We start from the raw sequence: 14,127 nt of genomic DNA on the forward strand, positions 1-14,127 counted from the left end.
GCAACTATGTATGGCGACCGGGGCAGCAGACTGTATATAGGGGCAAAGGCACTATGTATGGCGACGGGGGCAGCAGACTGTGTATAAAGGCAGAGGCACTATGTATGGCGACGGGGGCAGCAGACTGTGTATAAGGGTAGAGGCACTACGTATGGCGATGGGGGCAGAAGACTGTGTATACTGGCAGAGACACTATGTATGGCAATGGGGCAGCAGACTGTATAGAAGAGTAGAGCCACTGTGTATGGCGACAGGGGCAGCAGACTGTATATAGGAGTAGAGGCACTATGTATAGCGATAGGGGCAGCAGACTGTATATAAGGGGAGAGGCACTATGTATGGCGACAGGGGCAGCAGACTGTATATAGGAGTAGAGGCACTATGTATAGCGATAGGGGCAGCAGACTGTATATAAGGGGAGAGGCACTATGTATGGCGACAGGGGCAGCAGACTGTGTATAAGGGGAGAGGCACTATGTATGGCGACAGGGGCAGCAGACTGTATATAGGAGTAGAGGCACTATGTATAGCGATAGGGGCAGCAGACTGTATATAAGGGGAGAGGCACTATGTATAGCGATAGGGGCAGCAGACTGTGTATAAGGGGAGAGGCACTATGTATGGCGACAGGGGCAGCAGACTGTGTATAAGGGGAGAGGCACTATGTATGGCGACAGGGGCAGCAGACTGTGTATAAGGGGAGAGGCACTATGTATGGCGACAGGGGCAGCAGACTGTATATAAGGGGAGAGGCACTATGTATGGCGACAGGGGCAGCAGACTGTATATAGGAGTAGAGGCACTATGTATAGCGATAGGGGCAGCAGACTGTATATAAGGGGAGAGGCACTATGTATGGCGACAGGGGCAGCAGACTGTATATAAGGGGAGAGGCACTATGTATGGCGATAGGGGCAGCAGACTGTATAGAAGAGTAGAGCCACTGTGTATGGCCACGGGGGCAGCAGACTGTATATAAGGGTAGTGGCACTATGTATGGCGACAGGGGGCAGCAGACTGTATATAAGGGCAGAGCCACTATGTATGGCAACGGGGGCAGCAGTATATAAGCGCAGTATATAAGCGTAGACTCACTTTGTAAGTCTATGCAAGCATCTGACTGTATATAAGGGCAGAATCACTAGATTTCTATGGGGACTCTAGCAGTTTTCAGTAAGGTAAACGGAGCGCTATTATTAGGGTAAGTTCACACGCTGAGCGGAAGCGAGGATTTTGGCACCGAGAGTGATGGGGGCAGCCGTGTCACTCTCGGGTCAAAACCCGCCTGCCACGACTGTCGCGGCTTCGGACAGTCATGGCTTCCTCCTCCGGAGTAGGCTCAAATGAATGGGTCGACCCCGGAGGTTGCTGCCGCGAGGCGGACGCACGGCTCAACGAGCTGCAGAATTTGCCTGAAGAAAGAGCAGCCTGGCGGTACACACAGACCACCATTGTGAGGGGGCGGATTATGACATGGATTACACGCCATAATCCGCACCCTCTATGCCCGTGTGAACTAGCCCTTACAGTAATGTAGTACTCTTATAGAGTACAAATACCTGATAACCAATCATTTTGTATTATACTGAATCTGAACGTGCGGCCCACCTACCCGGCCGACTTGGAGACCCCTGATCTAAGCCACTGCCTCTGTGGATAGTGTGGAAATGGTTAATAGGTCACATCACCGCAGACCATTTCGTCCAGACCCTGCACTCTAAACATCTTGGAGGTTTCCATGAATCACTGCGGCATCTTCCGGAACCATGGAGGTTAAATGAGGCCCCTTCTGTGCCTCGCGCAAAACTAAATGACTTTTCAGACCTTGTTAGGACTCATTAGTGCGGTGATGGAAGACCACAGGTAAAGTAATTCTCCTCATTAGCCATGGCTCACTGGTCCCTGCGGCCCTGGCTCTAGCCTGCCCAGTCTGGGGTGAGACACACGGCTTATAGGCAAATGACAACGTCCTACACAACACGTATCATTGCATATGGTCATATCATGTCGTGTCTACAGTCGCCGGTACGCAGCTCTACGCACAAGGAATGACATCCATCAATAGTGTGACTTCTATAACATGGAGGCAAATGACCAAAATATTCAGCCCTGCTTCAAGGGACACTCCTCTGCAGTGCCTGTTATATAGGCAAAGGGGAGGGGCTTACAATGTCATATTGTCATATACTCATCATTGTGTTTCGGGAAGAAACTACCACACAGTCTGCCATATACACCTACATCGGGATTCTCACTCAGTTTTTCATGTTTTTTTTTTCCCACCACCTTCCTCTCTTAGGCTGGGTTCACACAGAGTTTTTTGGGGTGGATTTTGACGCTGAGGCTGCCTCAGAATCCGGTCCAAAAAACAGCTAGCCACAACTGGATGCCGCTGCGGTGCATACGGTGCGGTGTACCGACATCCAGTCGTGGTATTCTGCTCCGGATTAGGCCCAAATGAATGGGCCTAGTTAGGAGGGAGGTGTCGTGCTGCGGACGCTGCAGTGAATTCCGCGGCCAGAAAGGGCAGGTCGCTTCTTTTTTCCACGACCGGCACAAATCTGTGAATGGCTCCCATTGAAGTCAATGGGAGGCGTTTTTTGGACAGGATTCTGAAATAAATCTTCAGGAATTAACGCGTTTTTTGGCGTGACATGGTTTTTGACACTGTTTTTTTTTTTTGCTCTAGCACACTATATGGACCTGGAAACTTCTCTTTAAAAGAAAAAAAGCTAGCGGTTTTTGAAGTTGTTTTTGTAAAAACCATGCCATGCGTTTTTTACGCCTCCCAATGGGTTCTTCTAGGTGGAATCCGCCTGAAGATAGGTCATGCCGTTTTTTTTTGTTTTTTTTCCGCTAGCTGAAAAAAACTGCAATTCCTCTCTTGGTCCTGGCAGCATGTAAGTTTTTTTTTTTATCTCCAAACCTGTGTAATGTAATATATATTTAGTGTGAATATTATTCGATCTCCATTTATATTAGATTTCTAGTAATGATAATAATTTCCCATGGTAAAGACAATGTCTATCCCTGGTGATGTACTTCACAATGTCCTGTCCATCAAGCAGTCAAAGCCGCTCACCAGCTTGTGGAAGAATACAGGAAGTGAGTAGAAGAGACAGCAAGCAAACTGATGAGAGAGGAAGATGGGAAACCCTTTCAAGGTTACATGGTTTATTTGGTAAAAATGTAATCAAGCAGAAGGAATGATGGGAAAATGAAGATCAATGGGGTATACCAGTGCAGGGGAAGTAGCTGCTCCTCCTATTCAGTTTGCCTTTGCCTAGTTGCCTGGGCACCCTGACGTACTTTCGGGCGAGGAGACTTTAAAAGGTCAACAGGGGCCAAGTTAAGTGATGCACCTACATAACTGATGCTATTACCGCCATCCATTATTCCTCGCCACCCAATGCCCCATAGAAAGGGAGCACCTGTGCGTTGGCATCACGACGACTAATTATCTCCATTCGCTTCCATCAAAAGACTTTCCACTTCGATCACTGGCACGAGAATTACATTTTGCTTTGTCGAGCCGTTTCCTTTTTAAGCTCATGCAGGGGGCCGGGAAGGAGCGGAGCTTTTATCCCGCATCTGACATCTGTGCATGCATTAGGAAACAGACAATTACGTGCTCATCACATCCAACTTCGCGTCCTCTTTGCTTTGGAAGATTCTCCATTAACAGAATGAGCTGCAGGGGAACTGCGGGGAATTAAACTCGCTTTTCACAGGCAGTGCCGAGCGGTTAGCGTCCAGGTTTATTTGGGACTCAGATTTATATTGTTTGGGGTGGGAGGAGGTGGGACTAAGACATTGATGAGAAGAAGAAGTAGGAGCAACCTCACAAATCGCTATGACGGTATATTGGCAGAAGGGCACTCTAGGTGGCTGTGCGGTGTGATATCATCATATATCAGCCTCTAGGGCCAGATCTAGCCCGCTCTTCATGGCTTACCTAAGGTGAACCTTTCCTTGCGTATTAGGAAGTTGCATTCTGAGCAATTCCTTGATACATGTCATCGACTAACCGACATGATTTTGTGTTTGGTCTGAACAAAATCAATGGCGGAACCCTGTAAGATGAATCTCATGACGTTTGCCTAATACATACTCATATTTGAACAGGCGTGCATTTCCCCACCTCAAACAAGTCCAGCTCTTTACATCATTTAATAGGTGACACTCCACTGATTCTGGCACAGTTGGACTTTTGTCTCTATCCCCCACCGTTCCTGAGCAGTCAATTCTGTTAGTTTTGGTGCCCGATATACTATTTAGGGCTCGTTCACATCTGCGCCCGGTCTCCGTTATGCAGGTTTCCGTTTCCTGCACAAAACAGAGCAGGAGACGGAAACCTGCAGGATTCTCTCTTACCCATTCATTGATTGGGTGAGAAAGCAGTCCGGCCGTGAGCGGCGGTGAGCGTTTTATGCTCTCCGCCGCGAAACCGGGTTTTTTAATCTGGACACAGAGTCGGACATGCAGTACTCTGTGGCCGGATTAAAAAAAACGGTTTCGCGGCGGAGAGCATAAAACACTCACGGCCAGACCCGGTCTGTGGTTTCTGTCTTCTTGCATGCAGAAGACGGAAACCATAGAACGGAGAGTAGAACGCAGGTGTGAACCTAGCGTTAGGCTCTGTACTGTCAGGTAGGCGGTTTCAGGCAGGAGCAGACAAGGGGTGTGACTCTGAGTTCTGGCACTGGCTGCCTCCGACTGAGTACAGTGTGTGTGTGTGTGTGTGTGTGTGTGTGTGTGTGTGTGTGTGTGTGTGTGTGTGTGTTTTGGGGTAGGAGGGAGGGTAGGGGGGAGAGGAGGGTGCAGGAATCAGATTAGAGGATCTTTACCGCTACTGTCTGACTATGACCGTCAGCCATTTATGAAGTCAGAGCAAGAGTCCGACCATAAAAAAAATTTAGAGGAGTTGGAGTCAATAGCTCGGCCTTCCAAATCCACAGCCATGATGGGAACGTACCAAAACTGATCAATTAACCCCTGGGTGTACACATTGGGGCTTGTGTATAAAAGCCATCTCTGACGCATGAGATAATAGATAAGCTATAATATTTCAGCACAAAATAAATAGTAGCAGGTATACATAAATATATACGTATACTGTTTAGTCATGATGTCCATAGAGAAGAGCAGGGAGGGCGCCAGGCGTAACGCCACGAAAGCAGAGCTCTGCATTGCACTACAGACACATTCAGCTCAGCAACACAGAAATCCGCCATGTTTACCAGCAAATCCCTAACTGCAGAAAGCTGCTACCTGCAGATAAGAGCCGATCTCCAACTCTGTGGCCCCATCTTCTGGTGGAGAGACAAAACTGCGTGTGCATTCCCGAAAAGAAAATCAGCAGCTATCTATTGCAGCAAGATCCCTGAGGTTTACGTACATCAAGTCTTCAATGTACCTAAAACCCCTAAAGGAAATACTTGACTACAACGGCAAGACCGTACACAGATACCATAGAAGGATCGCAGTGCGAACGCCAACAATTATCCAGATGTATCGATGTAAGCGAAATCCGGCACAACGCCACTCCACACATGTATGCCAATCTACATTAAAGGGGTATTCTAACCAGACACATTCACTGGTTAATCTTGAACAAAGTCAAACTTCTCAATGCCATTGCAACTGGGTTGCCATTTTGGTGATCAGAGAAGGTCCCAATGGTTGCTTGAATGGCCCTCCACCAATTTGATATTCATCCCTATCCGGGGAATAGGTGGGTAATAAATGCTTATAGATGGAATACGCCTGTGAGGCCACAGCGCGAGGACTTTCTGCTAGCACAGGGACCGGCGTGCGCAGGACCAGGCATCAGTTCCTCGGTCTCTTCCAGGGTTTCCAAAAGTCATGGACAAACCCTTTAAGAGGAAGGACAGACAGACAGGTGTGGATCATAAAGAGATCTTAAGACTTCTTAAGAAACCTTCTAAGTCTTCTAAGAAGAGATTCGAGGGGGGTCACATGAGACTTTAATCCGGCAGTAACATTATACCGTACAGTACTGTAACACTCACCGCGGCCGTCACTTTGTCCCAGTCTGATACAAAGGCCCGGAAACCTTCTCCGAACACTGTCCCTGCCGTCCTACAGGAAGAAGTAAATGAATTATGTGGATTAAGATAACACAAGATCTTCCTTTACCAGGACACTTTCCCATAACATACTTGATGGACTCTAGGACAGTTTGCCGATGTTCTGCGGCTTTCAGCCGGATTTGCTCCCTGATGATGTCAGCGTTTTCCCGCTCCACCTTGGCCCGGGCCCGCGCTTCTGCCTCTATCCGCAGCATTTCATTCTTGTGCCGTAACTCCATCTCATGCTCGATTGTGGCTGAACAGAGAGCACAAAGCACATGTAAGCTAGAAACATGGCCGCCTTATAATAAGGGATGATCTCTATGCTTCATATACTAAGAGATCACAGCTATACTTTCAGACATAGATGGGTGAAGGGCTAGGCTTAAGCATTTTCGCCAGACTAGAAACTTCCCTACCACACAGAGGGCTCATCACTGGTTACGGGGGCAGTCATACTGGGTATACTGGTGTAGTACCCATCTGTGCCACAAACACCAGACACAATGCATACCCTATAAGGTGCACTACATATTAAATATACAGTAGAAGTCACTCTTAACACGTAGCCTAGTGGTTCTCAACCTGTGGTACCCCCTCCCAGAAACAGCGCCTCTCCTGCCCATGGGCTATTACTGGTATTGCAGCTAGGTCCCATTCAAGAACCAGTATTTGAAAAGAAGCATAGAGGAAAAGTGCGGCCCAATACCTTTGCGCATTGCCTCCTGTTTATGGACGGACTCCTCTTGTTTGCGTAGATTTTCCTCATTCAGCGCTTGCTTTAGAGATAGAAACAGAAGATAAAATATTAACCGTGGGGAAAACACTAAGGACGCGACCTCCCCCCTGCCCATCTATTGTCTGTGGTGGACAGAGGAAGGGGCTAACACAGATCGGGGTCGATTTGTAGTCGGCGACCATAAAGACAGCCAAATGTGCAGAGAAGCCGTGTACAGAAAACGGTAGAGGGTTTGTATGAAGCTTTTTTTGCAAAGCTGTTTTAAATTTTCTTTTTATGTTAGATGTGCTGAGAAATAAAACATTGGTTGCAACAGTACATAACCTTAGGAAGGCGTCCAGTGCTGCCCCCATGGCTAGGAAACACATCGCAAAACTACAGGTGATGGCTGATGTAGCCGAAATCTAATAAAAATTCATCTCCCAGCAAAAAAAACGCGCGGTAACTGGGGCTCTGCAACAGACAACGGTGCCCCCTAGTGGTCATAAGAGGAAAGTAATGGTGGATGATAATATTTAGCCAGTGTCAGGTAACTTCTAGAGACCACCATTTTATTTCTTGTGATCTTTCTTCTTCTCGCCATCAGGACCAGGAGCTTGGAAGCATGAGCCTAAACTCTTGGCCGGATTCTGAAAAAAGAAGGACGTCTTGGGACTGCCATGGATTCCCATCTGCATTGGTGGGTAAAGCAGGCACGGGCCAGCGCTGCCTGACAGCTACTAAGCAGAAGCTAAATCTTCCGCATCCTATCTTCTCGCAACACTTGTTGCCAGGGAGTACCATATGTCATTGAAGTTTACAGACTATGGCTGGTACTCTTGGAGAAGACAAAAAAAGTCTGTGCATGCAACTGCGCATACCAGCGGCCACAAGAAAAATGGGCGCTTACACAGTAAGTAAGCGGCCATTTTCTTGTGGACTGTGGGCATGCGCAGTCGGCTCTGCCCGAGGCCTAGAAGTTTGACCTCCTGCATTGGAATAAGACGCGTGAAGAGCCCGTTCCTGAAGAAGATGGAGGCGGCGCTGGAGAGTTCTCTCACAGCATTGGGGACGCCCCCAGTGCTGCGAGAGAACTCATTTGCATACCGAAGAAAACTAGGATTTCTACCGAACGGCGGTGTGGAAATGACATCTAAAGCTAGGAGAAGAATAGACTTTCTTAAGGCTATTCCTACGTGTTAGTCACAAAAAATTGTGTTTTAATGATAGGATCCCTTTAATAAAGTAGGACAGAGGGGGTTAATCTCAGTCCGTTAAAGATGAGGAGGGACAGTCAAAATTTGCCTTAGTGTGCAGAAATCTGGTACCCGGAATAAGTACAGCGGCTGACACCAGAGGACAGGGACGTGGGTTAACCATTCCGCTTTTCAAGGGAAGAGCATGGTGAGAAGTGTTGTCTGAGTCCCTCGATACCAGAGCTAACCTTAGTGCATCAGGACTTTTGTCCCGCATCTCTCTTATGGCCTCGATACCCATGTAAATACATGCAGCCTTGCTACACCCTTCAATTTGAGCAGATACACACGCCTGCTTTTTATATTGGTTAGTCACGAGGAAAGTGAGAACGTGAATAACAATGAGGCCATCGAGGTGGTGAATATAGTACTTACCTGTTGTCGCAACTGGTCCTCGTACCGCTGTCTTGCTAGTTTGTCTTGGTACTGGGCTCTCTATAAGGCATAAAGAGATAGTGACACAAATTAACAAAATGGCGACTGAGCCAAATTAAGGGAAACTACATTTTATAACTTCACACTGCTTAAAGGGGACCTCCTACCTTCATGATCCCTTCTCTAAAGGAGAACTCAGCAAGGAGTAGATTCGTATTATTTATTAAGTAAGGAGAACCTGTCAAATTGATTTGGGATTAGAGATGAATGAATACTATTCCAAACTCTAGTTTGGAATACCTTGCTCCCATAGGAATGAATGGGAGCGGGCGAACTGCAAGGGGTTAAGCGGCGGCCGGCGCGCAGCCGCTCCCATTCACTCCTATGAATGGACGTGCTTATTAATAAATGAAGCGCATCTGCAATATGGTGAACAGGGGATTAAGAGTGAAATGAAGAACGCTAGTCTTGATAAATGACCTCCAATGAGTAAGTAGTCAGGTTCACTTTGTAGGGTCTCTCCTATCTGGCCAATAGAGCTGTGGCCTGGGCAAGTCACCTTAAACCCTAGAATAGACTGGCCCCTCAAGGCAGCAGCATTTTGTCTAAATCACTGTTGTCTTCGCAAAACAATTGGGTAACCGCATCCCCTAAGTGACAACTGGAATCTCTTGGTGGTAGTAAAGCTCCCATACATAGGAGAGGTGTTGGGTAATGGCTTAAGGATAGATCATCAACATATGGTATCATGAAATCCCCCCCAAAAAACTCCAGCTGATTCAAACTTTAAAAGGGTTGTCCATTTTTGACCGGACAACCCCTTTAATTAAGGATATGACTTTATTGAGACGTTGCTTCCGCCATCTCCCACTTTATAATTTTGTTGTTACAGGCAACAGGGACATCTGATTGGTGGGGCTGCTGACATGCCCACTCGCTGCTCTGATACCGGTGACTGCAGATAGGCCAACAATATCAAATTCCTGGAAAACTCCTTGAGGACGGAGGTGTTCAGGAAAGAAGGGGGGATCTTTTGTCTGGATGGGCACTCTGCATTACATAACCTACTATTAGGCTGAGGTCCCACATTACGGAAATGCAGCTTTTTTGGTTGCAGATTTTCTTGTGGTTTTTTGAGCCAAAGTCAGGAGTGGATTGAGCAGAAGGGAGAAGTATAAGAACTTTTTATAGAGTTCCCATTCCTTTTGTAGCCATTCTTGGCTTTGACTTAAAAAACTGTAATAAAGAAAGCTGCGTATCTGCAACGTGGGGCCTCGGCCTTCGAATTTAGTACCATTACTAGTACACCTGGTGCTCACTGGTCGCACCACTTGTATGACATGCTAGGAGTAGTGGGTGAAGTCATAACAAAAGAGCAGATTTTTGGCTCACAGCATAACAGTCACTTTACAACCCCTGGAATTGCGCTACGTAAGGCGACATGCACATGACTGTGACCGTGTCGCCGGACTGTGATTGAACGGCACAAGGATATCATCAGTAGGCTACCTGTGCTTCAGCGGCCCCATTCATTAAGGCCAGTGAGCACGATCTGCAAAACGGGCAGGAATAGGACCTGTCCTGAGTATCTCTCCAAGCTCACAGCCCCATACACCAGAGCAAGAAAATACACAGTCATGTGTAGGGGCCATAGAAGTGAACGGGTCAGTATGCTAGCTGTGAAAAACACGGTCGTGTGCGTGAGGCCTATATAATACTGCCCCACTCCGGTAAAAATTGTGGATCTGGACATATCACAGGGGGGATATTACAACAATCTCAACTCACCGCTTGATTTTGCTTTGTCTCCTCATTTAAGGTTTTCCTGCGCTCCTCAGCTTGCACGCGGATCTGCTCGTTTTTCAGCTGTTCTAGGGCGGCTTCGTATTCCTTAAAAAGACGTATAAATGTTAGATATGACTTAAGAGATATTCTTACTGTTCTATATACAGATTCTAACTTCTTATACACATCTCTGTATCTTACTGCATAACTGAATTACAGCTAACTCCAGAGCTGCATTCAAAATTCTGCTGGCCATCACTGGAAGACAAGTCGGCTATCTTGTTGTCCGCGACACCTGAAAAGCTTATGGGATTTGATTTTGGAGTTTGAAAGCTAAAATCTGCTTCTCAGCAGAAGTGCAGAGACACTGACCCCCATCAACCTAATGTCAATGTCCTAATGCTAAATCATCAATATTAAAATCCTGGAAAACCCCTTTAATTTCTCTGACACTAAAATAACACAGCCTGTTCCAAATACCAAATGTCTAAGAATGCAGGTCACTAGACCAAGCACTGTGCAGACACTGAATAAGCAGATAATGGTAACGGCTTTCAGCTCTGAAGCATACAAAATTGTGAATGCAGCTCTGATCTGTAATTCAAACTGTAATTCAGGTCCAATATAAGATAAGTCATGTATTGCACGAAGTACTGTTCTCTGCGCCACTTTCAGTGTAAAGATGGTGGAAACCTAATGGACCTCATTATAGTCTATGGGTTCCGCAGGAAACCGCTGTTTGATGTGACTACATCCATATATGCCAACAGCTGCATTCACCACAGTCTGAATAACGCCCTAGTGAGTTAAATGCAATCTTATTTCACTGCAGCTCCTCTTCCATATGTCATGGCATTATCACTCTCCTTAAAGGGGCTCTATTTGCAAAATTATGCTGATAGAGCCGCACGTATGCGTGAATAGCCTTTAAAAAGGCTATTCAGGCACCGCTAATGTTATATCAAACCGCCCGTTTTAAAATAAAACTATAAAAACATATTTGTAAATCATAGCTTTGCATGCACGCTGGGCAGTCGTGCACGAGCCGACGTCATCTTCGGTCCCGCCTTTCCCTTCTTTCTTCTTCCAGCGACGTCCTCCTGTCCTGGCTCTTCTCCGCCTTCATCTTCTTTTCTTCCGGAGTGAAGACATTCGCGAGCGTACTGCACATGCTCGCGTAGTTGTAAGGGATACTTAGAACTACAACAAAAATGGTGTCGGCGGGAGTGCTACTGTGCACGCGCGGGATTTGAACACAACCTGCCGGAAGAACAGAAGATGAAGGCGGAGAAGAGCCAGGACAGGAGGACGTCACTGGAAGAAGAAAGAAGAGGAAGGCGGGACCGAAGATGACGTCGGATCGTGCACGACTGCCCAGCGTGCATGCAAAGCTATGATTTACATATATGTTTTTATAGTTTTATTTGAAAATGGGCGGGGGGTTTAAAATAAGATTAGCGGTGCCTGAATAACCTTTTTAAAGGCTATTCATGCATATGTGGGGCTCATACAGCATAATTTTGCTGACAGAGCCCCTTGAAGGACTGCACGCACTTCCTGTCAGCAATGCCCCGTACCTTAATCTTAGCCTGCTGCTCCAAATGAAGGGTCTCTTCCTGCATCTTTGCAAGGTTGAGGGCATCTTTGGCATGTCCTGTAATATACAAGATGGAAAAAATGTGAATAAAATGTGGTTTCTGGACTGTGCCCTTAAGATGGAGGCACTTTCTTATAGAATCTCAGACAGCCCATTAACTTCAATGTGTAATTCCACTGTCAATCTATTGTTCTCTGTTGTCTGCCATTTCAGGGTCAGCCGGGTATTGTTTGCCCTTGTGATCGCCACTTTATCTTAGATGACCTCAGTTCTGCAGATTCATTTGAACACATACATGTGGCTGATACCGGCAGCTCGCCTTACATGCTATGTGTATACAAGGACCAAGTATCTTTAGATATTCTCCCTATTACCAGTATGAAGGGGTCCAACCACTGTGACCCCCTCACCCCCTGATCCGACTTTGCCACTTGACATTTGCACCATGGCCTCTTCCTTCTAGTGATCTGAGGGTCTCAATGATTTACCTACAATGTCTTTGAAGAGTCAGCTCAATTTTCAAGATCTTTGTGAGCTCTTGGTAAATGGAAACATTGTTATATACTCAGTAGCCAGTCCTGCTTACACAGTCTTGTTACAGTGTATCAGTCTAAGCAATGCCCTGTGAGCCATACAAAGCAACAGCTGCAAACTCTCTCCTATCTTCCATTTTAGTCTGATACATTGCAACAGAAGAACAAGAACATTTCCATTCACTGACAGCCAGCAAAGGTCTAGTATAGTTAGAAATCACATCTGCAAAGTCTTCTGCATAGCAATAGTGACACAATACTGCAGCAAGCAGAAGGCAATAGCATCATCATGTGACCTGCAGCCCACAGACTAAGAATGATGAAACCCTGTGCAAACAGTGACATAGCACATCAGTGCGGAGCTGGGGATACAAATACAAGGTAACAAGGCAAGGACACAACATACATCAGGTCATGACATTGTGGAGGTTTGGAGGTTATAGTACATAGATGGTGGCTTTATACACGCAGCCATTTTTAGAGTATCAGGTGAGGATTGTACCATAGGTAAGAAAGTATAAAGACTAGGTCATCCTCCTCCTCTGGTTGAGTAAAACCTTAACATGCAAATAGAAGCCTGATCAAAACCTGCATTTGTGAATAAAGGTGAATGTGTCCAAAATGCGCCACCTTACCACCCATCTGCACCCCAATCTCTATATAGCCCTTGTAATCGCCTGCACATACTGTTAGTGTGCACAGTATATACCGTAAGTACATATCAGCCACCCTGACTGCATTATATACAGTTAGGGACAAATCACTCAACCAATGGCAATGACAGAAGATAACTCATTCACAATCTCAGCAAGTACATCAAGGTGACTTTTGGTTTTGGTTAATTTGCAATTAATTGTCCAGCCCTAATGTCTAATCTGTGCAAAGAAACCGGGGCTGACAAAGCTGACCGGACATCGGTGCGGCATCTTGCGCTCTGCCATCTTGTGATGTGGCGTGCACGATAGCCAATATCTGATAGACTGGCAGGGGGGGAGATTACCGGAATGTAATTGCGCCCCCATAGTCAGAGATGGAGGTTGCATTCTAGTTGGTAAGATGCCGCAGGATTTGGAGTAACTTCTAAAATAGCGCCACTTGCAGGAATCATAAAATAGCTCAGGTATTAGGGCGCACTATAATTTACCACTAGGGGTGGCGCCATTTGAGATAATAGCCATAGGGCTACCGACCCCATCCTTCCAGTGGTCACGACTTATGACAGGAATATACCATATATAGGAGTGATGCCATGTTAGAGGCTAAAGGTCACGAATAGTCACACGTGACATCAATACGACATTAAGATTTCGATGGTGACATGTCACAGCGGTAACGACATCCCGGACAGTGACATGACTGGCAGATGTACCAGATAGTGCGAGGAGAACTACAAGTCACAGCTGTCATCTCTGCACCAGGATCTGCTGGCCTGCACGGTCACATCCTGCACTTACGTGACTGGTCAAGCTCCCGGGCCGCTTTGGCTGCCCGCTCAAGGCCGGTGGGGTCGAAGTTGCTCCATTTGTCCTTGGGCTTGTTCTTGTCTCCCCCATCTCCACTGCCCCCCGGTGGTGGCGGGGGCACTGGCAGGCCTGGCACATCTGGGGGTGCAGGCTGCCCCTTGTTGTAGCCGAATAGCCAGGACATGTTGTAGCGGAGCAGCAAACACTCAGATCACTGATCTCCTCTCACTAGTACACACGTGGGGTAGTCAGCCAGTCACCGCGCATGCGCATCAACCTCACTACAAGGTCACTTTCCGTACAACCTG

The 14,127-nt window shown here is 46.8% G+C and overlaps 1 protein-coding gene across 1 annotated transcript in view; it reads right to left on the reverse strand.

Annotated features, from left to right (window-relative positions):
- The window catches only part of ATAD3A (ATPase family AAA domain containing 3A), a 49,165-nt gene extending 35,106 nt beyond the window's left edge, over positions 1-14,059 (reverse strand). The window contains exons 1-7 of the mRNA XM_075277630.1: positions 13,811-14,059; positions 11,804-11,880; positions 10,230-10,331; positions 8,442-8,501; positions 6,802-6,871; positions 6,183-6,348; positions 6,033-6,102 (exon numbers count right to left, since the gene is read on the reverse strand). Of these exons, the coding sequence (XP_075133731.1) occupies positions 6,033-6,102; positions 6,183-6,348; positions 6,802-6,871; positions 8,442-8,501; positions 10,230-10,331; positions 11,804-11,880; positions 13,811-14,003 (738 nt within the window). The 5' untranslated portion in view covers positions 14,004-14,059. The remainder of the gene's footprint in view (positions 1-6,032; positions 6,103-6,182; positions 6,349-6,801; positions 6,872-8,441; positions 8,502-10,229; positions 10,332-11,803; positions 11,881-13,810) is intronic.
- Between the last annotated feature and the right edge of the window lie 68 nt (positions 14,060-14,127).

The sequence above is a fragment of the Leptodactylus fuscus genome, chromosome 6 (genome assembly GCF_031893055.1).
Source record: "Leptodactylus fuscus isolate aLepFus1 chromosome 6, aLepFus1.hap2, whole genome shotgun sequence".
NCBI classification, from domain to species: domain Eukaryota; kingdom Metazoa; phylum Chordata; class Amphibia; order Anura; family Leptodactylidae; genus Leptodactylus; species Leptodactylus fuscus.